The sequence below is a fragment of the Caretta caretta genome, chromosome 3 (genome assembly GCF_965140235.1).
Source record: "Caretta caretta isolate rCarCar2 chromosome 3, rCarCar1.hap1, whole genome shotgun sequence".
Lineage (NCBI taxonomy): Eukaryota > Metazoa > Chordata > Testudines > Cheloniidae > Caretta > Caretta caretta.
This window is the reverse complement of record NC_134208.1, coordinates 38,023,535-38,049,297: the sequence shown is the minus strand read 5'-3', so window position 1 is coordinate 38,049,297 and position 25,763 is coordinate 38,023,535. Positions and strand designations below refer to the sequence as shown.

Sequence of the window (25,763 nt, the reverse complement as noted above, 5' to 3'; positions counted from 1 at the left end):
TGCTTTAGCCGGGACCAGAGCAGGAATGGAGGTCAGAACTCCTGTAAAGGGTTAATAAGCAGTCTAGTTAGATATTTGGGGGGAGGGATAGCTCAGTGGTTTGAGCATTGGCCTGCTAAACCCAGGGTTGGGAGTTCAATCCTTGAGGGGGCCATTTAGGGATCTGGGGCAAAAATTGGGGATTGGTCCTGCTTTGAGCAGGGGATTGGACTAGATGACCTCCTGAGGTCCCTTCCAACCCTGATAGTCTATGATTCTATGTGTTAGATTCTGTTTTGTTTAAATGGCTGATAAAATAAGTTGTGCTGAATGGAATGTATATTCCTGTTTTTGTGTCTTTTTGTAACTTAAGGTTTTACCCAGAGGGATTCTCTATGTTTTGAATCTGATTACCCTGTAAGGTATTTACCATCAGTAAATTTACCACCAGAGGTGATTCTTTTACTTTTTCTTCAATTAAAATTCTTCTTTTAAGAACCTGATTGCTTTTTCCTTGTTCTTAAGATCCAATGGTTTGGGTCTGTGTTCACCTATGCAAATTGGTGAGGATTTTTATCAAGCCTTTCCCAGGAAAGGGGGTGTAGGGCTTGGGGGATTTTGGGGGGAAAGACGTTTCCAAGTGGGCTCTTTCCCGGTTATATTTGTTAGACGCTTGGTGGTGGCAGCAATAAAGTCCAAGGACAAAAGGAAAAATAGTTGGTACGTTGGGGAAGTTTTAACCGAAGCTGGTACAAATAAGCTTAGGAGGTTTTTCATGCAGGTCCTCACATCTGTACCCTAGAGTTCAGAGTGGGGAAGAAACCTTGACATGGCCTAACTCTGTTCCTCAGTAAACAGGAGTTTTACTATTGCACTCCCCTCAACCTTGAATGCAGGGGCTTTTTGTCTGGCCAGTGGGAAGAAAAAGGGTTATCCCTCCTTTAAGCATCCCCCCATTCTTTCGGGTCATCACCTGAGTCAGAATTGGACTGGCCCATGGTCACCTTGGAAAGGAAAGATAGGGAACACATGTCCAAGTGGGGAGTGAATATATTTATCACTGATGTTTGGGAGCAAATAATTAACTGTTTGAGGGCAGAGAGGAGGCAGCACAAATAATTGCTGCTGTTACCTTGTGGCAGATGTCCAGTACCAGAAGAGGACTTAAGGGAAGGTGGCCCCTAAGAAAGATGACAAAGCGGGGCTGGGGTTCCTACATCTGGTACAGCAGAAAGACAGCTCTCCTTTAATGCCCCCCTCTTAGTCCTCATATCAGGGGAGGGTGTTAAGGCCTCCACAAGGGGTAATATCAGGGTGGGGGGCTGATGGCAGCCCTTCCCAGGTAGGTGGAAAAGATTAAGGAAAGAACAGATCTGCACTGTACGATTTATTGGCAGGTATTTCCCAGATGAATTGATAAAGTTGCATTCTAATTTGCCCACATCCTTTGCATCTTGTCTTTCTTCTTGTATGGCTGGGATAATAATTCCAGTGGGAGCAGAGTTTGGTGAGGCCTGAATGCTTTGGAAAACCCTGCCGTGTGTGTGTCCTGGCAAACAAATGAACAAAATAAGAAAATAACATTTTTATATGTTCTCTTTATTTAAGTATTTTCAGCTGCAAAAACCTTTCAGTGCCCTATTAGCGATAAGACTCTGTGGCCAAAACCTTCTTCCAGTTCTACCGAATTGGTCCTTACCGTTGGCACAGAACACTCACTTGGCTACTGTACTAGCAATGCTTGTCAGCTCTTCCTCCCATTTTTTCTGTACTTCAGATGAGCTTGCTTTAAAAATAAGAATAATAAAAATAATTTATGAAGTGTGATGTGAAACTGGTATAAATGTCTCACTGATTGGGACATATATAAGTGTCAGTGTTACTCTATACAAATATCCTCCGTTCAAACTATCGGCCTTGACCTTGTGATTAGATTTGGGATAAGTAATTAATTTCTCTGAAATAAAATTATAATTTATGCAAGTTAAGCGATATTGTTAGTACCCAATCTAGCAGAGAATGGCACACAAGTCGCTTTACACCTGCATGTAGTCCCATTGAGTTCTACCTTATTCCTTACATTCATAAAGTTCTTCACTTGCTCAGTTCTTTGCTGAATTAGGGCCTTTGCTAAATTGTTGTATCTATTTCATTAACTTATTTCACTTCAGCCCTTCCGTTACCTGTACTATTGCGGGAAAGCATACATCTGCTAGGCTTGTATAAGAGATATTTTTCAAGAGAAGGTTCTGAATGTTCCATTTAAAATCTTCAATTCCTCTTTTATTTTAACGTTGCGGATAAAGTCCATTTTGGGGGATTTTTAAGAAGTGCCAGACAAACTGTGCAATGTTTGCCAATGACTTTAATAGCAGTACTTTTTGGCCCTCGGTTAATGTTTGCTCGATGTTTCAGAATTGTAAAGTGCTAAATGTTGTTCTTTGTGGCTTGCAAGGCTCATTAATTTTTATAGGACATAAATCACCAGAATAAGTTTATAATGGCCATTTTCCTGTGTATCAAGGAGATACTTTTTTTAATTGAGCAAATAAAAATTGTGTTGTCATGAAGTCTTTGTTTGCTTGTTTTTCAGTGATTGTGCATTTAGTGATTGTCTCGTGAAAAAATATGCTTCATACAAATAATTTTAAGCACAAACAATTAAAATTAAGATTTTTAGCACTATACATGTCTATTAAAAAGAAAAAACTAGATTTGTATGCAACATTGCTATTTTTGATAGCAGTGCATCAATTCTTGCTGTTATTTTTCATTAATTGTTATATAGTGCTGTAAATATGTATGGACTTGTGCAAAAGATGAATATACTGAAAATTAGAGTCCAAAAATATTTGTGATGTACAAGCAAAATCCAGTTCAATACAGGAATACAAAAAACTTTGTATAGAGTTGCTTGTGAATTTACAGAGGAAATGCTTCAGAGGTGTAAATTCATTTTGTTTTATGAATTATAATATTGTCCACTTTTTAATGGTTATTCTAAAAAGTACATTTACAAAATATGGTTGGTGTAAAATTCGTATTAGTTTAGAATGATGAATGCAGGTACAATATTTTTATGTTGTATTTTGGCTCATCAAAAGCACTAAAAAGTAAGATTCCTGCTGTTGAATTATACAAAATGAAGCTGTGCCCAGAATGAATAAATATATTACATATGAATCAATGCCACAAAAAATATCAGTGGTAGTCCTCCCCTCTGCCCCGCACACACATGCAAGTATAAGAATTAACCAAACCTGAGCCAGTGTTCATAGAATGTCAGGGTTGGAAGGGACCTCAGGAGGTCATCTAGTCCAACCCCCTGCTCAAAGCAGGACCAATCCCCAATTTTTGGCCTAGATCACTAAATGGCCCCCCTCAAAGGATTGAACTCACAACCCTGGGTTTAGCAGGCCAATGCTCAAACCACTGAGCTATCCCTCCCCCTGTATTCAGCTGATATGTGGAAATAACATGCTTGATAAGGCATTGGTAACCAGAGCACTAAATAGAGTACTTCAGGTCAACTCTATTAAAATGAATCCATACAATCACACTTTTCTCAATGTATTTTTCATTCTTACATGAGCAGTGTCACTGAATCTCATTTCGTTCATGGGATACTTTATTTTACAAAAGATATGTTAGAGTATGAAATACGGTGAACTCTCTGATGCTGTCTGGAACTGTTCTTAATAAATTACATTTTCTTCTTCAGTCTAAATCCTGCATGCTCAGCTATTATTCTGCATGTTACCTCCAAACTGGCAAACATAATTAGTAAATATAGATTTTAAATAATATTTTGTAAAACATTCTGGATCTGTAGGTGTTGAGCAGAAGGGGAGCTGAGAAAAACTCCTAATCCTAACAAGAAAAGGAGTACTTGTGGCACCTTAGAGACGAACCAATTTATTTGAGCATAAGCTTTCGTGAGCTACAGCTCACTTCATCGGATGCATACTGTGGAACGTGTAGAAGATCTTTTTATACACACAAAGCATAAAAAAATACCTCCCCTCACCCCACTCTCCTGCTGGTAATAGCTTATCTAAAGTGATCACTCTCCTTACAATGTGTATGATAATCAAGTTGGGCCATTTCCAGCACAAATCCAGGTTTTCTCTCCACCCCCTCCCTCCCCCCCTCCCCCCCACAAACCCACTCTCCTGGATTTCCACTCTCCAGGAGAGTGGGTTTGTGTGTGGGGGGGGGGGGCGGGGGAGAGAAAACCTGGATTTGTGCTGGAAATGGCCCAACTTGATTATCATACACATTGTAAGGAGAGTGATCACTTTAGATAAGCTATTACCAGCAGGAGAGTGGGGTGGGGAGAGGTATTTTTTCATGCTTTGTGTGTATAAAATGATCTTCTACACTTTCCACAGTATGTATCCGATGAAGTGAGCTGTAGCTCACGAAAGCTTATGCTCAGATAAATTGGTTAGTCTCTAAGGTGCCACAAGTACTCCTTTTCTTTTTGCGAATACAGACTAACATGGCTGTTACTCTGAAACCAATCCTAACAAGCTACATTTTAAACTGTATGCTTTTATCTATTGCAAATTAGTCAGTCATCACTAAGATATTGTTACACTATTGCAGGAATTAGTACTTACACAATCACTAAAACTTTAGATTGTCAAGGACTGTTTCTAGTTATTTATAATTCCAAAAGAAAAAAAAAAGAAAGTTCTAGGATAGAACCTGTCATACAATTTGTGATCATGTAACCATGTAATCTAAATGTTCATGCCACAGTGGGCTAGTGAGGATTCCAATGCATCTGTCCAGTTCTGGGTCTCCTGAAGTCCAGCTTGCGCTCTTGTCATAAATATAAAGGGAAGGGTAAACCCCTTTAAAATCCCTCCTGGACAGAGGAAAACTCCTCTCACCTGTAAAGGGTTAAGAAGCTAAAGGTAACCTCGCTGGCACCTGACCAAAATGACCAATGAGGAGACAAGATACTTTCAAAAGCTGGGAGGAGGGAGAGAAACAAAGGGTCTGTGTGTCTGTCTATATGCTGCCTTTGCCGGGGATAGACCAGGAATGGAGTCTTAGAACTTTTAGTAAGTAATCTAGCTAGGTATGTGTTAGATTATGATTTCTTTAAATGGCTGAGAAAAGGATTGTGCTGAATAGAATAACTATTTCTGTCTGTGTATCTTTTTTGTAACTTAAGTTTTTGCCTAGAGGGATTCTCTATGTTTTGAATCTAATTACCCTGTAAGGTATCTACTATCCTGATTTTACAGAGGGGATTTCTTTACTTCTATTTACTCCTATTTCTATTAAAAGTCTTCTTGTAAGAAAACTGAATGCTTTTTCATTGTTCTCAGATCCAAGGGTTTGGGTCTGTGGTCACCTATGCAAATTGGTGAGGCTTTTTATCCAACATTTCCCAGGAAAGGGGGGGTGCAAGTGTTGGGAGGATTGTGCATTGTTCTTAAGATCCAAGGGTCTGGGTCTGTAGTCACCTAGGCAAATTGGTGAGGCTTTTTACCAAACCTTGTCCAGGAAGAGGGGTGCAAGGTTTTGGGAAGTATTTGGGGGGAAAGACGTTTCCAAACAGCTCTTCCCCAGTAACCAGTATTTGTTTGGTGGTGGTAGCGGCCAATCCAAGGACAAAGGGTGGAATATTTTATACCTTGGGGAACTTTTTGACCTAAGCTGGTAAAGATAAGCTTAGGAGGTTTTCATGCAGGTCCCCACATCTGTACCCTAGCGTTCAGAGTGCGGGAGGAACCTTGACAGCTCTGCATTGTTGACAGCATCCCAGACTTCCTGAAACAGCATTAATATGAGTTTTGTTAGTTCAGTTCCCTTCCCTTTTGTCCTGCTCTCTGTACATATTCACAGTGTGTTTGCCAGCTGGGCTGAGTTTTCTGCAAGTTTCCCTGGAAAAATGTCAAGGGCTCTTTGATCACACTTTCTAATTAAGGCTCAGTTTTGTCCCCCATGATTTTTATATTGAGAAGAGGCAGTCTGGCCGGATGGTATGAAGTGCTGCACTAAGAGTCTGAACCTGCAAGAGAAAAGTATATGTAGAGTCATTAAAATTTAAGGCCAGAAGGGACCACCAGATCATCTAGTCTGACCTCCTATTTATCACAGCCCACCACCACCACCCAGCACAGTAAACCCAACTGAAATTAGACTAAAGTATTGCAGCCCACAGGAGACTAGACTATTATGTGCCACAGGCAGAGAATAGGGACTGAGGTGCACCAGTGTCTGGAAGCCCCCGCAGTGGCAGGGAAATGATTAAGTGCGATATACTCAGATAATCCTGACAAGTGACTAGCACCCACATACTGCAAAGGAAAGTGAAAAAAAACCCAAGGTCAAAGCCAATCTGAGCCAGGGAAAAATCTTTCCAATGCCAGATATTGTGATCACTTTAGACCCTGAGCATGTGAGCTAGAACCAGCCAGCCAAGTACCGAAGAGAGAGAATGCTCGGTGCCACCTGAGAGCCTTGGCTTCTAGGGCGCAGTGCCATGCCAGGACAGGTGGGGACTAGCCTGTCTTATCTCCCCATCATCACCAAACGGAATTTTAATGGCCCAGTCGGCGGTGCCCACCAGAATACAATCCTGTCCTGATAGTGCCTAACAGCCCAATAGCACCTTATTTCAATATGACTAGTTTGGAATGTGAGGATGTGACTGTTTGCTTCCTAGCTTATGGCTGCCTCTGCTGCTTAGCCAAAGGCCTTAGCCTAAGAACAGGGCCTCAGACTGTCACAGTAAGAGAAGGCCCTTACACCAACAGACAGTGATCTTGATTCTTCTTTTATACCTCTAGAACTAGCCAAGTGATAAGAATACACCTAAATTCTTAAAGTACAGGCCTTTGCAGACAGGCCTGAATATCTTTATCCTAACAATTTCATTTGGTGACCACTAGTTCTTGTGTTAAGAGAAATAGTAAACAACACTTCCTTATCTACTTTCTCTACACCAGTCATGATTTTATAGACCACAATCATATCTCCCCTTAGCCATCTCTTTTCTAAGCTGAAAAGTTCCAGTGTTGTTCTCAAGGTTCCTTTCCCACTCTGAACTCTAGGGTACAGATGTGGGGACCTGCATGAAAGACCCCCTAAGCTTATTCTTACCACCTTAGGTTAAAACTTCCCCAAGGTATAAACTTTTACCTTTTGTCCTTGGACCTTTATGCTGCCATCACCAAAGTGTCTAACAAAAATAACAGGGGAAGTGCCCACTTGGAAACATCTCCCCCCCCAAAATATTCCCCCAAGCCTTACACCCTCTTTCCTGGGGAAGTCTTGATAAAAATCCTCACCAATTTGCATAGGTGAACATGGACCCAAACCCTTGGATCTTAAGAACAATGAAAAAGTAATCAGGTTCTTAAAAGAAGAATTTTAATTGAAGAAAAAGTAAAAGAATTACCTCTGTAATATCAGGATTGTAAATACCTTACAGGGTAATCAGATTCAAAACATAGAGAATCCCTCTAGGCAAAACCTTAATTTACAAAAAGACACAAAAACAGGAATATACATCCCATTCAGCACAACTTATTTTATCAGCCATTCAAACAAAACAGAATCTAACGCGTATCTAACTAGATTGCTTACTAACTCTTTACAGGAGTTCTGACCTGCATTCCTGCTCTGGTCCCGGCAAAAACATCACACAGACAGAGAGGACCCTTTGTTCCCCCCCTCCTCCAGGTTTGAAAATATCTTGTCTCCTCATTGGTCATTTTGGTCAGGTGCCAGCGAGGTTATCTTAGCTTCTTAACCCTTTACAGGTGAAAGGGTTTTTCCTCTCGCCAGGAGGGATTTAAAGGTGTTTACCCTTCCCTTTATATTTATGACAGTTGTTAAGCCATTCCATAACCCTAATCATTGTTGTTGTCCTTTTCTGAACCTTTTCCAATTCCAATATCTCTTTTTTGAGATGGGGTGACCACATTTACACACAGTATTCAAGATGTGGGCATACCATGGATTCATATAAAGGCAACATGATATTTTTTGTCCTATTAACTGTCCCTTTCTTAATTATTCCCAGCATTTTGTTCACTTTTTTGACTGCCGCTGCACACTGAGTGGATGTTTTCAGAGAACTATCCACAATGACTCCAAGATCTCTTTCTTGAGTGGTAACAGCTAATTTAGACCCCATCATTTTATATGTATATTTGGAATTATGCTTTCCAATGTGCATTACTTTGCATTTATCAACATTAAATTTCATCTGCCATTTAATTTAAATAGCTCTTCACCCTCCCTGGTATTCACCCGATTAATGTATTTATAGAGAGCAATCTTATCCCCTCTAACCCTTCTTTTTGCTTGACTAAACAAGCCACGCTCTTCTGGTCTCCTCTCATAAGATAGGCCCTCCAGTCCTCTGATTATCCTCGTAGCTCTTCTCTGCACCTGTTCCACTTTACATGTAGACCATTTGTTATCCCTCTTCCTCACCCTTATATCATTTCTCTTTCAAAAGTATCCTCTAATTTTGGGTATCCTAGCACATGATTTTCCAGAGTACTTTTTATGTTCAAAACACAGCTCCCATTGATTTCTGTGGTAGCTTTGAGTGCTCAGTGGAAGTCAGGTCACAGGGCTTGAAGTCAGTCTTCCAGAAAATGAGGAATGCAAAATTAGTGACCACTTGTGAAATGCTGAATTTAAGCAATTTGACTAGCATCACACAGGAATTCTATGGCAGGGGCAGGGATAGGGATAGAATCCAGTTCTCTAGGGAAGCATTCAAATGCCCTAACCGTGGGACCATCCTTTCTCTTCCTAAATTCTCCTGCGTCCTTTACTACACATCTTCCAACTTCTGCAACAAATGAGGTAGTGGTTCTACAGGTAACAGCTTCCTTACCAACACAACCTGGATTTATTCCCTGAGCAGGTTAATCCTGTGCACTGAATTTTTGGTCCTGTTGGAAAAAATAGTATGTCATTGTAGTGGCTGCAAGGTGTGGCTGCTTATGGAGCACCACTTCATGATGATGGGTTGCTTTTAGAGGCACCCTGCCCTTACTATCTCCCTCCCACAGGCCCCTAAAGTAGTCCAGAAAGTCTTTCTTGTGGTTTACAGCATAGGCGCCGACTTCCTCTCTGCCCGATGGGTGTTCGACCCCTGCCCCGGTCCTGCCCTCGCCCCACCCCATTTCACCCCTTTCCCCCAAGTCCCTGCCCCTGCCCTGCCCCTTTGCCACCTCCTCCCCTGAGCGCGCCGCTTCGCCACTTCTTCTCCTCCCTCCTGGAAAGTCGTAAGCACCACCAAACAGCTGTTAGGCGGCGGGGTGGGGGGGCAGGAAGCCCTGAGAGGGAGGGGGAGGGGGAGGGGGGAGAAGGAGGGGTGAGGAGTGGGGAGCTTGGCTGCCAGTGGGTGCAGAGCACCCGCTAATTTTTCCCCGTGGGTGCTCCAGCCTCGGAGCACCCACGGAGTCAGCGCCTATGGCTTACAGCACCATTTCTGAGGATAGTTTAACACTAAAAATAGTCAGATTCCTTCATCACAGAATAATCAAACATAATGTCCAAAATAATAAACTCTACTTGAAACCATCAATTTCCAGTCCTCTGGCCCTGCTTCCATGCTTTCTCTCTGGCCACAACCCTGCAGTTTCCTGCTTTTTTCCCCCAATATTAAATCACTTGACTCTCTCAGCCCCTCTTGTAGTCAGGGCTGGCTTAGACCCAGGCTCTCCAGCCCACAGGCAAGTCACCCTGATATAGTGAACATGTAATTAAAGACAGCATCATAATGCATATGCACAAGGTGACAGAATTAAGGTTTTGCAGTCAACCTTAATTCTGGCATTTCCTACCATTTGAGTGCTTGATTTTGCAACCTTAATCTTTTAATGTGTTGTATTTGTGAAATATAGACATGAGCCACCTTAACTAGATGTAACTTCAGCATCTTAGTATTTTCATATTAACAGTTATTGGAAATAACGACTGTAGCTCCTGTTCATTAGCATTTGAGTGGGTACTTCAAACAGACATACAGAAAAGATTTCATGTGTGTTAATTTTAGCAAGAAGTGTGGCATCAACGTGAATAAGGATCATAAAAGGCCAGTTTTAACATAGATTTGTCATCAAGTAGGCATATTTGAAAAGTTGCTTTGAAATGTTTTACAGAATCCTGAGTAAGACCTTGTATCAATTCTACAGAAGGTTTGTGTTGAGGAAAACACAATATTAAAATATTCTGGAGTGTCTGAAATTTGTTTTTAATGAAAAATGTTGAAATAATTTACTTTGGGCCAAGAGAAAAATTGCATTAACTTACACATATATGCCCTGAGTTCCATCTAATAGGCAGGTGTCAGAATCCAGTTCCCAAATTTTATTTCATATAAGCAAGGAAGATATTTTAACTATAACCTATGTATTACAAGGTGGAGCCTTACTGGAGCACCCTCCTAAAGCAGGCTGGGGCATGACAAACAACTACCTTTGCTTCCCTTTGGAATTCACCCATACAAAGGAATATTGTCTCTCGGTGGCAAATTCAAACTCTTTTATTTATAAAGTGCCATAGTCCACAGATCCCTCATAGTAAAAACAGTTTCTTTCAAATCCCCAAAGTAAAACAAGATTATAACACAGCAGCTCTTCAATCCCTTTTAAATGTGACCATTTCTAGATCACCCACCAGAGTCATTGATCGTTCTGTCCCAGTGCCTTGAGCAAGGTCTCACTCTCCAGGCCATCAAACTGAGAGTTACAAGACCCACTTCTCTCCTTCGACACTTCTCCCATTGCCCCAAATCAGATGTCCCATTCAGCCAGGCCTCCCTGCCTGTGAGTCATAGAATCATAGAATATAAGGGTTGGAAGGGACCCCAGAAGGTCATCTAGTCCAACCCCCTGCTCGAAGCAGGACCAATTCCCAGTTAAATCATCCCAGCCAGGGCTTTGTCAAGCCTGACCTTAAAAACCTCTAAGGAAGGAGATTCTACCACCTCCCTAGGTAATGCATTCCAGTGTTTCACCACCCTCTTAGTGAAAAAGTTTTTCCTAATATCCAATCTAAACCTCCCCCACTGCAGCTTGAGACCATTACTCCTCGTTCTGTCATCTGCTACCATTGAGAACAGTCTAGAGCCATCCTCTTTGGAACCCCCTCTCAGGTAGTTGAAAGCAGCTATCAAATCCCCCCTCATTCTTCTCTTCTGCAGGCTAAACAATCCCAGCTCCCTCAGCCTCTCCTCATAAGTCATGTGTTCCAGACCCCTAATCATTTTTGTTGCCCTTCGCTGGACTCTCTCCAATTTATCCTAGGAATCTCAGGAGTCCTAACCCTCCTCCTGAGATTCACCATCGGCATTAACCCGCTTCATCCCCTTCTTCATCAGAGCTCCTGCATGAGCTTTCCTTTAACTTGGCAAGGGTTCCCCAGTACTGGCCTGTCCTCATCATTAACCTTTTGCTCTTCCCAGAGGCTCTCTGCACTAGCTGGCTGCTGCTGCTGGTTCTGCTCCTACTTCTCCCCCCTCCCACCCTGGTCTCTCCTTTACCTCCTGAGGCAGCTCTTACCCGACCTTCTCTGTTTCTCTGTCAGTGTTTTCGGGCAGCTCTGACTCACCAGGGCTCTCTCCCGTCCAAAAGCCAGATGCCCTCCTTTAAGTCCAATTGGAGTGAGCTGACAAGTCACAGGTGTACTGGTCTCTTTCCCGTTAAAGGGTCAGTGACACCTGTGATACTATTCTTTTCTCCTATGTCAACAATCTTAATTAGGAGTTCTCAAACTGTGGTCTGTGGAATACTGCTCAGGACCTGCCAAGAGCTGGCTAGAGACATAGGCCCAGATCCACAAAGGTGTTTAGGCTTCTAATTTCTATTGATTTCAGTAAAAGACAACTAAAAGTAGACTAAATGAGTGCCTAATATTAAATTTCCATGTCAGTGATTGCTGTAGTCATCCAGAGGGATGTTGTGCAATCACAAACATAAAGGAAGGTTGTTGTCACAGTCATGACTGGACAGGGATGGTAGTCTGTGCTTTGGTGAATGGGAGAGGAGGTGGTCCTCTGGATGATCTCTATTAATATGTGATCCACATCATGAAAGTGTTTGATAACCTCCAAGCTAAGGCCTTTTAAGATTTTCAGATTCTAAGTCAGTGAGCATTTGCAATATGTCGCCTTTCAGGTTAAACATCAACTTTCTCCCCTAATAGATATAGCTAAACCCCAAGTATTTTTGTTGAAAGATGTTTTCTGGAAAAAGACTGTCATGTCCCTAATGAAGATTGCTCCTGATTAGGTTTATGGTGATGTATTTATCAAACTGAAAAATGTTGTCGTTTTGTTTTGTATTTTAGTTTTCAGGTCATTTGCAAACCGGTTCTGTTAGTTGCATAACTATTCAATATTCACCAGATATTTCAGGCTAATTCTTTGTGAACTGCTCACTTTTAGTATTTACTATCTGTGGCCTTGTGATTGGTTAGGTATCTGCAGTTTTTTCAGCTTCCTGATTTAAAAAACATGTCCATAAGGATATGCAAATGTTTAAGTTCTTTGCTGAATCAGGCCCTGGATGACAGAATTTTTTCAGCAAAAACAACGAGGAGTCCTTGTGGCACCTTAAAAACTAACACATTTATTTGGGCATATGCTTTTGTGGGCTAAAATCCACTTCATCAGATGCATGGAGTGAAAAATACAGTAAGCAGTATAAATATTACAGCACATGAAAAGATGGGAGTTGCCTTGCCAGTGAGGGGTCAGTGCTAATGAGGCCAATTCAATTAAGGTGGAAGTGGCCTATTCTCATCAGTTGACAAGAAGGGGTGAATTCAGTAGAATTTTTTCAGTAGAAGAATAATGTAGAACAAATGGTGAATAACAATTCATGACGTTTTATAATAAATATGTGAAATACTGGAGACTCATAAACATATTAATAATTTAATGGCAATCACTAATATTCTTGCCAATAGTATGATCCACAAACAGCAGCAAATCAAACTGCTTATTCACAAGTCTTTTTTTCCCATTACTCAACCAGTTCTAGTGCTGATAGATAAATTACATCAACTCTGCAACCATTAAAAAATGTAGCTATATAAAATGTCAATGTTGTAACTCAGTTGAAGTTCCTTTTATGTTAGACTATCACTAAGTTTGACAAAAATTTGTATTTTGATCATAACAATAAGATTTTTTAAAATATTAGAATGAGAACCTTCAAAAGCAGTAAATGCTAAAGTTCAAGAATGTCAAAATGTCTATTTTTCAACATCTCAAGCTTTACTACTTTTTAAAATAATACCAAAAGGATCAACTTTCTACCTAGAGTTTTATTAATTTATCAATTTCCTACAAACCATTCATTTGTTAGAACCTCTTTTTTGAGATCTGGCATTTCAAAAAGATTATCCAGACATAAAATTTTAAATAAACAAATCTCTAAAGATGAGATGACATTGCTGCTTATGAGACATTAATATGAGGACAAGGTATTGTTCCCTTGGGAAAACTCAGGCTTTTAGTAAACCAAGAGGCTATATTAAACATTTTGGAAAGTGTTCTGTAAATCAAGGGTGTGGGGATCGTGAAATGGGGCTCAGTAGCTCTATAAGTGAAGTCAGTGGGATTTTTGCTGTTGATGTCAATGTGAAAACCTTCCAGACCCTTTTTAAATTTATAGCCAGGAGTGCTGAAGACTGCCTGTCTTTACATTCTGAATCTAGTTTACATGAAGACATAAATATATGTTAAATGTGCACACTGTGTATTTTGGTTTGGAACTGTAATACCGATGCTATTAGAGATGTGGATAGAGGTAAATTTAAATGTTAATAGACTTTTAATTGTAAAGCGCTTTCATAAGTTTAACCGCAAGTTAAGTTTAACCTCAAGTTAAACCATACGTTTAATCTTTTTAACCTAAAAGAGGTCAAAGAATTAACATTCATATTTCAGCGGCTGACAAGAGAGCAGTGCTAGTTAATTGGTTTAATAATGTCCACTGGTACTGTGGTGGTACCTTACTGTAGTTTTACAAGGCTTTAAAGAAATCTTGCAAAATCAAACAGACTATTTGCAAAGGTTAAAGTAGACAGAGAGGTGAAGCAGACAGATACTGATCTCATAGTTAGACAGTCGCCAGTGATTTGATTATGTACACAAAGTTTGTTAGAAACCGAGTGAGAACCAATTATTATATAATCGATTTAGCCTTTTGAGTTAGTTCTAAGTAGTCTTCCAAAATCTCTCTCAGAGGATTTTACAAATGGTGCTTTTTAGTTTGGATTGTTTAGTTTTTTATTTTGTAGTGGACAGTTATAAGTCAGATCTGGCCAGGTTCTAAAAAGCTGTTTAAAAAAAACAACAAAAAAAACAGCCTAAGATCTCTGATACTATGTTGTAAATATATATTATTTTTACAGATTTTTTTTTAATCAATAGACTGCTGTAATTCTCTCCTAGTGTAACGGGCTTGGTGCCTTGTCACAAACAGAAAATAAGATGTACTGTTATTGGATAAAAAGAACAATGATAATAAAACTGTATTCTCAACATTAATATTTTTTCCAGTCTAAAACATATATGTGCAGCTGGCAAGGAGTAACTCTGTGTTTCACAGTTGACTTTGCCTTGGGATTCACCTGTTTTGACAGTAAAACAAAGGTAAGAGGAAAAGGAGCTAAAAACATAATCTGTTCTATTCTGCTGTTAATGAGCTTGGTTTTAATAATATTTTACAGTTACCTAGCACTTTTGATCCCAAAGCACATTACAAAGTCTGTTGATATGGTCCCACACTGAAACGCGCCCAGCTGTGAATTGGAAAGGGATAGCCCGCCTGTGCCATAGCATGGAAGGGGGCATTTTGGCCAAGGACACCAAGACAAATGGTTATTTTTACAAGAAACAAACAAAAGAAAAGTAATTGGATATTTAACCCAGACCTCAGTTTCTAAGGTTTCATCCCAAAAAAACCACAAGATGGACAGCGGTTTACTGATCTCGAGAAAATGAAGTGGTGTGTGATTTGAACCTGTGTGTTTAGGAGAACAGTAAACCACTCCTTACCATAAGACAATTAAAAGATTGAATTGGGCTTAGCCCTGTGTGGAATTTCAAGAAGGAAGGAGAGGATGCAAGAAACCTTCCTTTCCCTTCTAGCCTTGCAAGACCCAGTAAAGGTTGGTCCTTGTGCTCTACTGATGCTGGTGTTAAATTTCCTAAAGTGAATGGAGAAGGGAAATGGCAGTGGCAGGCCCCTATCTACTGAAGCTGCAGTAGTGGAGAAGGAGCCATTTTCTACATCTGCAGAGGATGCAAAGCCAGCAAAATGTTCTGCCATTCAAGGAAAATTTAATGTGAATCTTATTGCATTTTGTGAGCAAACCCCTGAGCTTAGATAAATTGGTGTAAGTCCTTTCACTTGAACAGAACTATGCTGATCTACACTAGCTGACGATCTGTGTTTTTAGCAACACAGTAACTCTGGCAATAAATAAATAAATCACTTTTTAACCTTAACACTGGGGGATTACTCTTAGAACAGAGCAATATTTTTTTTAACAGTGTGAAGGAAGTTGATTGAACCGTTTTGGATTTTAGAGAAAAGCAAAAATATGCCCTTCTTTGAAATGTGGACCAAAGTATTTGTTTTTTAGAATATGTATCAGTAATTTGAAAGTGGCTTTGTTTAAAGATTTCATGACTAGGATCTGCTCTCATCGGTGCTGGTGTAAATCTGGACTAATGCCATAGCATGTGCAGTATTATTTACTAGGGTATAAAATTTCAAGAACTGTACATTCACATTCTTCTTTCTTTCTTGCAAGAGTGTTGGTATTAATTACATTGCATTTGGCCTTCACAAATACATTCTACATACCTTTTTTATTTCAGCAGTTTTAAGTTGGCTGTGGCTTTTCTGTACACTTCTTATGCTAAATTGTTGTCATAGTGCTGTTAGGTACTTTCAAACAGATTCTGCATTCCGCTCCACGGTTGGCTGCATTTCAGTGAGAAACAAAATGATTCCTGTAAATGTAAAGTTTGGAGAACATTTTGGGATCCTTTGGATGAATAATACCAAATAAATAAAATAAATATTTATAGTCTTTTAAAAAGTAATAACCTTAGCCTTTGCTTTTCTGTCCTATATTCTGAAGCGGAACACTAGTGTGAAATGAAAACTAAATGCCTCCCCGAAGAACTCTACCTAGCACATTACAAACAGCAACAAGTCACTTGGGGAAATGGTGACACCTGGCTATATTTTCCTGTTTAGTTTCAATGAGTTTTGGGATGATGGTCTCCTACTTCCACTAACTAAGAGGACAGGGAGCCTTTTTAAAAATTAAAAAAGTAACAACATCTAAAATAACGGTTTATACAGTCAATGGAGAAGTGTCCACAAATTTCAGGCAAGACTTTTAAAAATAGATTAATTTAGAATAGAGAGCTGCAGGTTTGATACAGAAAAATGGCTAACCTAATATAGAATCATAGAAGAATAGGGGTTGGAAGAGATCTTAGGAGATCATCTAGTCTAACCTCATGCTCAAAGCAGGACCAACACCAACTAAATCATCCCAGCCAGGGCTTTGTCAAGCCGGGCCTTAATAACCTCTAAGGATGGAGACTCCATCACCTCTCTACATAACGCATTCCAGTGCTTCACCACCATCTTAGTGAAATAGTGTTTCCTAATCTCCAACCTAGATCTCCCATACTGCAACTTGAGACCATTGCTCCTTGTACTGTCATCTACCACCACTGAGAACAGTCGAGCTCCATTCTCTTTGGACCTCCCCTTTTAGGTAGTTGAAGGCTTCTATCAAATCCCCCCTCACTCTTCTCTTCTGCAGACTAAATTATCAAATTATCCCATCTGTTTTCAGGAGCAAAAAGGGGAGCATTACCTTAATCAGTGTTTAATGGCAGATCAGAGTACCTGATCAATACATCCAGCCCTGACTAATTAAATTTATTAGGGGGAAAATGCTGCAGAAAAATGCTGAACCTCAACAGTAATCTCACATTGACACATTAACAGAAAGTACAAGACTCTTATGAGAGTAAGGGAAACTAGAGGGCCTTGCTGGGAGCATCTTGCTATGTTGTCTGCATACAAATCTGTGCAGAAGGATTCACAATTGGATTCACAATTCTATTTCAACCTTAATCATTGGCCATGAGTGTTCTGTGGAACTGAGCTGAGGCCTTTTGCATAGTCATCCCTCTCCTTCAAAAAATGTACCCTTTCCCCTACATCCTTCATTGCCTTCAGAGAGACTTCTCATCAGCCCAATCCTAGCCCTGAGATCCCCTTCACTGGGGTTGTCAGGTGGTTCTACATGGCCACATCCTCTATCATTTAACTTCAGGAAGATGAAAAATGACAGGAAAGGGCCACTGCTCCCCACCCCAATCCATTCCTTTTCTTCAGGCAGAAAATATTGTCTCCCCATAGGACAGTGCAGGAGAGAAAAAGCATTTCTTTGCCCACAGTTGCTGATTTTGTGAGGCAGCAATGGACAGCAGCAGCTAATCTGTAATATGATCGCTTCAGAACATATTCAGGTTGTCCAGCTACTTTGTACTGAGGTTTATGAGCTTTCCCTAGTGTATGCTTTAGAGCACTTGATTCTTTAGCTATTGTGTTTGGAAATCTGGGGTACTATGTGCTGCTGGCTCAGCTGAGCTGGGGTGGAGGGGTACAGAAGGAGATAATTAGGATTTTCTGCTTCCTCTCAACACTTTTCTGATTGAGGTCCTTATCTAGTACCCTTCCACTCCCATTCAAAGGATTAGAGACCATTCAGAGCTTTGTGAAAGCCACCAGATCTCCCCACCATATAGATAAGCCAGGTATATGTCCATTGCTAGGAGGAGCTTATCACCCAGTGTGACCAGTTCAAACCCCATACCATCCCAAAGTCAAGAACGCAGCTCTATCCTTTTCCTATTCCTCCTTTCCTCTATTAAAAAAATACAGTACATGCAACTAACAAAGCTATGCCAAGGTTCTTCACCAGGATGATTTGCTTGTGTGTTCTCATTCCCTAACGTGTGTCTGTTTTTTTCTTTATATGACAAGCCTTTTGGGCTTATGTCTCTTTCTATATTTGTACAGTGCCCAGCATTCTGTAGCTCCAATACTGATCGGAGCATTTGGGCACTAAGATAATATAAATATTTCATCATCATCAAGGGAATATGAGGACTCTGATGTAATAATTAACAACATTAAGCAATCATTTCTTTAATTACTTGTTTAAGGGAAGCTGGACCCTGCTCTCTAATAAGCAAGCATCAATCATCTAAATAACAAATAACTCAAACACTCCTCTTCTTGATTTTACTAACCACATGCATCAGGAGTCCAGTTTGTATGGAGTAGTTCAAAGCTACCCAGTACATCCATCTTCTGGGTGAGTGAAAATAATCTAACCTCTGTTGAAGAGGACTTGGCATTTCTTCCTGCTCTAATTGAGCTGCAACCACAGAGCAATCCAATCAGTATTATCTTCCAAATATTAAAAAATATTCACAGTCAAAATGTCTGCTGTTTTCAGATGAGACATACTGCTAGTCCACAGGCAGAAAACATCTTTCAAATGTGGATTTTTTTTAAAAAAACAGATTAAAAAAAAAAACAAAACCAAAAGAAACCAGTAAACTGCTTTTCTGCCATTATTTCATTTTAAATGGCTTTCAGAGCATTCAACCGGGAATGATTCATGGTTCCTCCACCAGCGCCCAGCTCACCTCAGTGTGCATAGGCATTTCCATTGTTGTTGGAGGTTACAGAAACATCAGAAGGAAATTGTACTCTGATTGTTTGGCTTCATTTTTTTACGTTTCTAAGTCCAATACTATAATGCATGGAAAACATTTTGAGAAGTGCAGAAAATTACAGTGATTTTAACAATTAATTTCCCAAGACTGATTGCAATAAGTCTCTTTCTGTAATTTTTAAAAATACCCAGGTAAACCCAGTGATTCATGTAGCACAGCTCCATGTATTGCTATGGAAGGGACCTGAGGCTGAGACAGACCTGGGGATTCTTATTTCTTGGCATACGAATGACTGAATACCCCACACAATAGTGCTTTGCATTTCTGTAGCACATTTCATCTAACCTTAAAATTAAGCTTTGCAATACTGGTGTATGGTGGGGAAGTGTCATTCCCCTCATTGTACAGATGAGCCAAGTGAGGCTTGGGAGATTTAAGGTCTGCAAAACTCCCATTGACTTCAATAGGCACAGGATTTTACCCTGATCTCTGTACACCCTTACATGGGTAGGGAAGTACTAAAAAGTGTATCTTTTTTGCTGCTATGTATGCAGTAGAGCTGATAAATTGTATTTGTTATGCAAACCATCCTCTTGCCCAAACTATATTAATCCATCATTTATTTTACATGACATTTAAATTCTTGATGTCGGATCAAAATCGCTCAATAATGCAAAGTTCTGGGTGTAAGAGTGTAATATCAAAGAGTCCTAATTAACATTATTTTTTTTGCAGAATGTGCTCTGGAGGTTTAAATTCTCTCAGCTCAAGGGGTCTTCAGACGATGGAAAAACAAGAGTAAAGCTGCTTTTTCAGAATCTAGACACCAAACAAATTGAGATGAAGGTAGCTGATATATTCTCTCTCCATTTAGAAAAAAATAATTGAATTTATATTGAAGAAATGAAAGTTTTCATTAAACACTGTGCACGTTTACAATCAACAGTTAAATCATGTATTTTTTTTTTCATATTCTCTAGAAGCTGTGCAACTAATAAAAGTCCTGTGGTGTCTGTAGATTTATTACACCATCTATGTGATTCTGTTCCTGAGATGTATTCTGAAAAACTGTGGTGTATTCATTCAGAATGATCATTTCTCTGAAGTGCCTTCTCTTAAGTGTAGTTTTCCATCAATAAGTGTAATCTTTTTAAATGGATGTAAAAAAAATAGTAAAAATGTTTTATTTTAAAGCATTTTAATATATTTTTCGAGATGCCACATAGCAAAATTAGAGCTTTAAGCAAAAAAGTAGATTTTTCTGATTTATTAATAAAAAAACTATTATATAACTTTTATTATCTCTTATTAATGCCTACATAAGGGCACAGTCTTGCAAGTGGCAGAGCATTTTAACTCCCATCGAATCCATTGGTTTTGAAGTGAGATGACAGCATGCAGCATTGTGTAGGATCAGGTATTAAATAGTGATAAGATACATAGCATTGATTGTATACTGATTACATAGCAACTGTTGTATGATGCACAATCCTTTTTTCTCTCTAAATAACTTTAAACAAGACCTTTAGCTTCAAAATTCAGATCTTAGGATAAGACCCCAGTGCCGTGATGTTTACATTCAAAGTTCTGGTTTGATGCATAGACCTAGTGCTTGCTATGACATTTGGAACTGGGTCCAGGTTATGGACTTTGATCCTGCCAAAGTTTGAGGGTGTTTCAAGTTGCCTATGCAGGCGTTGGCCTGGGAGAAAGCTCATGGTGTTGGCATGGGAGAAATGGTGCATTGAGGCTGGAGTCACTAGCAGAGAAGACGAGGTTGGAGAGTAGCAAAGTGAAATACAGAGAGACCTGTGTGAGGTATCTTCTATTGGGCCAACTTCTGTTGGAGAGAGAGACAACCTTTCAAGCCACACAGAACTCTTCTTCAAGGCTGGGAAAGGTACTCCCAGAGTCAAAGCAAAATGCAAGGTGGAACAGCTTATTTAGCATAAGTAATTAGCACATATTGTAAGGGACCATTCAAGGTAGAGTGGCCTGTTAACACTTCTGCAGTAATAGGACAAAAAGAGAGGGTTAGTGGGTTACAGATCATGGTAATAAGCCATAAATTCAGTGTTTCTGTTCAGTCCATGATTTTTAGTCTAGCAGAGTAATGAATTTAAACTCCCAGGCTCATCTTTTGAAAGTGTGCAGGTTTCCTCTGAGGATGAGTATTGATAGGTCAGATATAGAGTGATCATGTTGTGAAGAGTAGTCACCCACGGTAGTGAGGTGTTTTGTGTTTTATCATTTTATCATTTTCCTGTGTGAGTTCATTCAAGAGTGTAAATATTATCTCACCCACCTTGTCTGTCAAATATCCTGGGACTGACACAGCTACAATGCATGCAACAGCGAAATACAATCAGATAAGAAGGGAAAGACAGTCATGTATGGCTTTGAAGGCAATGGCAAGAGCTTGCATGTGATGGTATGCAGAAGAGGGAGCCAGTGAAGGAATTTAGGTGGCACAATGGGCAAAATCAGTAAAAACAAGAGTTTTAAACATTCTAAAAATTCCTTCCCCTCTTGTGGTGGTCATATTTCAGTTTCTTGTTATTTGTGAGGTTATAATCCAATTTCTATGCCAAAGATTATAAGCAAAACTGTAAATTAGGCAAGACCTGGTCTTTTCAATGTTAAAAACAGTAGCAAGAAGAAAACATTCTGGGCTTCTTCACAAATCATGCCTTACTAATCTACTAGAATTCTTTGAGGGGGGTCAACAAGCATGTGGACAAGGGTGATCCAGTGGATATAATGTACTTGCACATAGGCAGCAGATTTAAAACAAATAAAAGGAATTACTTCTTCACAGTCAACCTGTGAATCTCTTTCCCGGTGGATGTTGTGAAGGCCAAGAATATAACAAAAACTAACTAGATAAGTTCATGGAGGATAGGTCCATCTATGGCTATTAGCTAGAATGGGCAGGGATGCAAAACCTTGCTCTGAAGTGATCCTAGTCTCTGTTTGCCAGAAGCTGGGAATGGGCAACAGGGGATGGGAATAAAAATACTTCCTTATTTCACAAGTATTTTCATTTATGTTTGTTAAAAATATTGAGCTCTTCAGATTGAAGGTGCTACATAAGTACAAAGTATGTGTGAGCATACACACACAAATGTACACCGGACCCTTGCTAGAATGCGGGATTTGGGATCCATGCATGGTACTGCGTTAACACGGGGACTGCATTAAAATGAATTGCAATTAAAGTAATTAAATTTGGGATCCATGGCCATGACCCCATTATATGTGAATTTGTGCTATATAGACATGTGTTCTAGCAAGGGTCTGGTGTATATGTACAGTACAAATGCTGAGAGAACAGAATGAAAGCTCATTGAATGGCATGAGAATAAGGTGAGTAAAGTAAAGGCATGCCTGAACCTTGTGGGTATGTACCCTGAATGGCTCTCTACACATCCAAGCAGTACCTCCTCCATCTATACCCCTATTTTTAGAAGTGCAGTGTCCCACTGTCTCACTGCTATCTGAGCCTTTCCCAAAGACCACAGGGAAAGGCTCTGGCAATGGGAATGCAGTGAGGAAAGGTTCCAGCAGCTCCCTTTCACTAGTGGATGTAGCTACACACCACAGTGTGGATGCAACTTGCTTTTCACAGCTGCGTGTAGCTATGTATACCCTACACACAGCCACCGGGGTGTGCAGTGTAGACATAGCCTTAGGCTTCAGAATTATGGCTTGGACACAAAAGGATACAGCATTGATTCCCCCCTCTACCCTGATGTAGTATTAGTGCAGTATATGAGTTTAAGATAACGAAGGAAGAATTTCAAAGAGGCAGATAGTGCCGAATAGGGAGGTGCAGCCAATAACGAGAAACACAAATGTAATCAAATAATGGAAGTTTCATTTCTCGTGAATAGATGCGCTAGTAGATGTCAAACGAAGCTCAGTATGGATGAGTTATAACATTCACTTGGCAGCAAATGCTATAGTTAATGTTGCAAAAGAGTTTCCTGGATTACCCCTAATTTCATATGCTTGTAGCCTTCTGAAAAAACTCTCCTTTGGGAATTAAATTTCCATCCATGGTGTTTGGACAAAGGTTTTCTCTCTCTCTCTCTCTCTGTACAGTTTGAGAAAAATTCCTTGTGTTGTGTTCTTGGATTCTAGATGACTGAAAAAATACACTTCTCCAATAAAACAAAGTTGCCACTTTTCTTCATACAGATAACCAAACAACTCCTAGACAGTCAAATTGCATGTAATTAGTCTCTGATCAAGTTTGGATATTGTGGATATTGGGACAGATCCTGCATGCCTTTCCTATTTATATTTAAATGGGGAAATGCCTGATATCAGGTGGCCAGGTGCAGGAAGCGGTGAGGGCCAAGGGATGTGCTGGCCGCCGCTTCCCGCAGCCCTCATTGGCCTGGGATGGCGAACTGCGGCGAATGGGATCCGCAATCAACTGAATTTGTGGATGCGGCAGGTAAACAAACAGGCCCGGCCCGCCTCGGGGCTTACCCTGGTGGGCCGCGTGCCAAACATTGCCAATCCCTGGATAAGAATAAGACCACAGTATAAAATGAGAAAGTTTGTAAGGAATTTGCTCTTTTCTAAGGTCCGTATACTGCATTTGGTCTCTGTGTAGAATGCTCATTAATGTCACTGAGGGCTGAATATGTGGATTAGAACAGTGTGTCTCTCCAGGGCTTTTAACAGCACACTCAGGGACTGATCCAAAATCTATTAAAGTCAATCAGAGTCTTTCCATTGACTTCAGTGAAGTTTGGATCAAATCCTAAAATCCTTGAAGACAGTTTTTGTCTGTTATGTGATGTAGCTTGCAGACATTATAATTCAAGTTTAAAGCTTTTGTTTGGCTGGAGATGGGAACTGTTATATTAAAGGCTATATTATAATACAGAAAAAACATGACCATGCACTTCATTTTAGTTGGATGTGTGTGTGGGGGAACAAATAAACAATAAAAGATATAAACAACAATATTTCTTCTCTCTTGGTGTTTATATCCAGTTGAGATACTGATTAATAATTTACATCTACTGTACATAAAATGTGTATTTAGAAAACTTATTTCCATATATGCTCCATATCTGTCAGGCAAGACAGAAAAAATACTTTGTGCTTCTGATATAAAAAAAAATCAGAATAAGGATTATGTGGGTTTATTTTCTTCAAAGGATTTTAACCAACACTTTACACTTTGTTTTTCTTTCACAAGAAGATCTAATTTTGCATGTGAAACTTGAATGAATATTTTAGCAGCTAGCTGTCATTTATCACCAATTACAACAAAGTGAACACTTTAGTTAAGTTCCCAAAGAGTTTTCGTTCTTTCAGGGTAATTTCTGAACTAATATTTCTTCATCTATTGACTAGCCACATGTGAAAGCAGGATCCTGAAAGATTCTTGCCTCTTCCTTTTTAAAAATAACATGAATATTTTTAACCAGCTATAAATAATTTTTTAAAAACAGCATAGTCAGCCCATCAGCAGTTCCACTGCAATATTAGCTGTACGTATGTGTGTTCATAACTTTACTACTTTTACTATAGGGCAGAAGTGATGTTTGTCTTGGAAATGTTACCTTTTCGTTGCTAATAGCATAGACGAGGAGGCAATTTGAGCTGTTCTTGATATTAGCGGCTACAGAGGAGCTAAATCTTGCTGGGGCTTTCACCTCGCCCACTGTAGGTTGCCAGGCTGCACTGGGGTGAACATAGGCTACACTTGTTCCATATGTATAACAAGGGATGCCTCTCAGCATGCTCCCCATAGTGCCTCTCAGCATGCTCCCGATTCATGTCCTATAGAGGTATAGTGGCTCCAGACACCATTGCTAAAGGTATGCACCTCTTCCGTCTCCCTATCATAATTCAAACTTTTAAGAAGTACAAATGAGTCCCGAACAACTGATTCTCCAGAGGCCTGATTTTCAAGTGCTCAGCACCCACAGCTGGGTTTAGATCCTTTAAAAGTCTGGTTCTATGTGACTATGTGAAGCATATCCAGACCTCTTTGTTTTAGAAATCAGGCTGGAATCTTACCGAAACAGATTTCTTTGTGAGATATCCTGTACTGCTGTGTGTCAATGAAGTTGGAATTATCATAAAGACTAGCTGTTCCCAAGGTAATTGTGTATTCCTGTATTCCTTCCTTGCTGAAACCAAACTGTGCAGACGTACTTCTGCTAGTTGGGAAACAAGTCAAATGTAGAGTTTAAGTAATGTTAAGTAAAGGGGGAGGTGTTTGTTTTTACTAAAACATACAGATATCAACATGTAGCTGAATTATCCTCATCATTGACTCATCCTGCAAGGCCTAAAGATTGAAGGAAGTTCTAGAATAATAATATACTGCACTTAATGATATGAGTAAAACAAGGTTTCAGCTTTAACTCTGAATTTCCTGGCATTCATGAGTTTGTTAAACATACTTATTTGTGCTTTAATGGCATTTATGCTTACATCACAGAAGAGGAACCCAGACAGGTTGAAGCAAAAATCCATTCCTTTACAACTTACAATACTGTTAGTTTTTATGAATTACCCATTTGATATAGGCTCTTAATTTAAAGACAGGGACACTGAGTATCATTGAATGTCCCAGACTATAGATCTCAGGATCACACTCTGTATAAGGTTATTAAGATTTTAATGAATTATAACTTCTGTGATAAGATAAGCAGCTATTTCTCAATATAAATTGTATATTCAACCCATACAAATTTATTTAGAATATTATTTATAGATAGGGCCTGGGCTAGTAAAGCACTTTAATATTTGCTTGTTAAACCTAAGTAGCTAGCTGCTGATCATCTGTGAAAACACCTTCAGAACTTGGGTGTCCTTTTGTTACTTCTATTGTATGTTACTCGTTGCCACCTCATCTTGGAAAGATCAGACCCCAAGTTCGAAGTCAAATCCTAGTGAGAAAAACAGAAAGTAGCAGAAACTCTGGCAAGTCAAGGGCAAACATATGATAAGGCAGGACAAGAAAGAATCT

The 25,763-nt window shown here is 39.7% G+C and overlaps 1 protein-coding gene across 5 annotated transcripts in view; it reads left to right on the top strand.

Moving 5' to 3' along the window:
* The window catches only part of SNTG2 (syntrophin gamma 2), a 487,892-nt gene that overhangs the window by 448,304 nt on the left and 13,825 nt on the right, over window positions 1-25,763 (top strand). For all 5 annotated transcript variants that reach the window (XM_075126433.1, XM_048845382.2, XM_075126432.1 and 2 more), the window contains 2 exons: window positions 14,537-14,629; window positions 19,496-19,606. In XM_075126433.1, coding sequence (XP_074982534.1) covers window positions 14,537-14,629; window positions 19,496-19,606 — 204 coding nt within the window. The remainder of the gene's footprint in view (window positions 1-14,536; window positions 14,630-19,495; window positions 19,607-25,763) is intronic.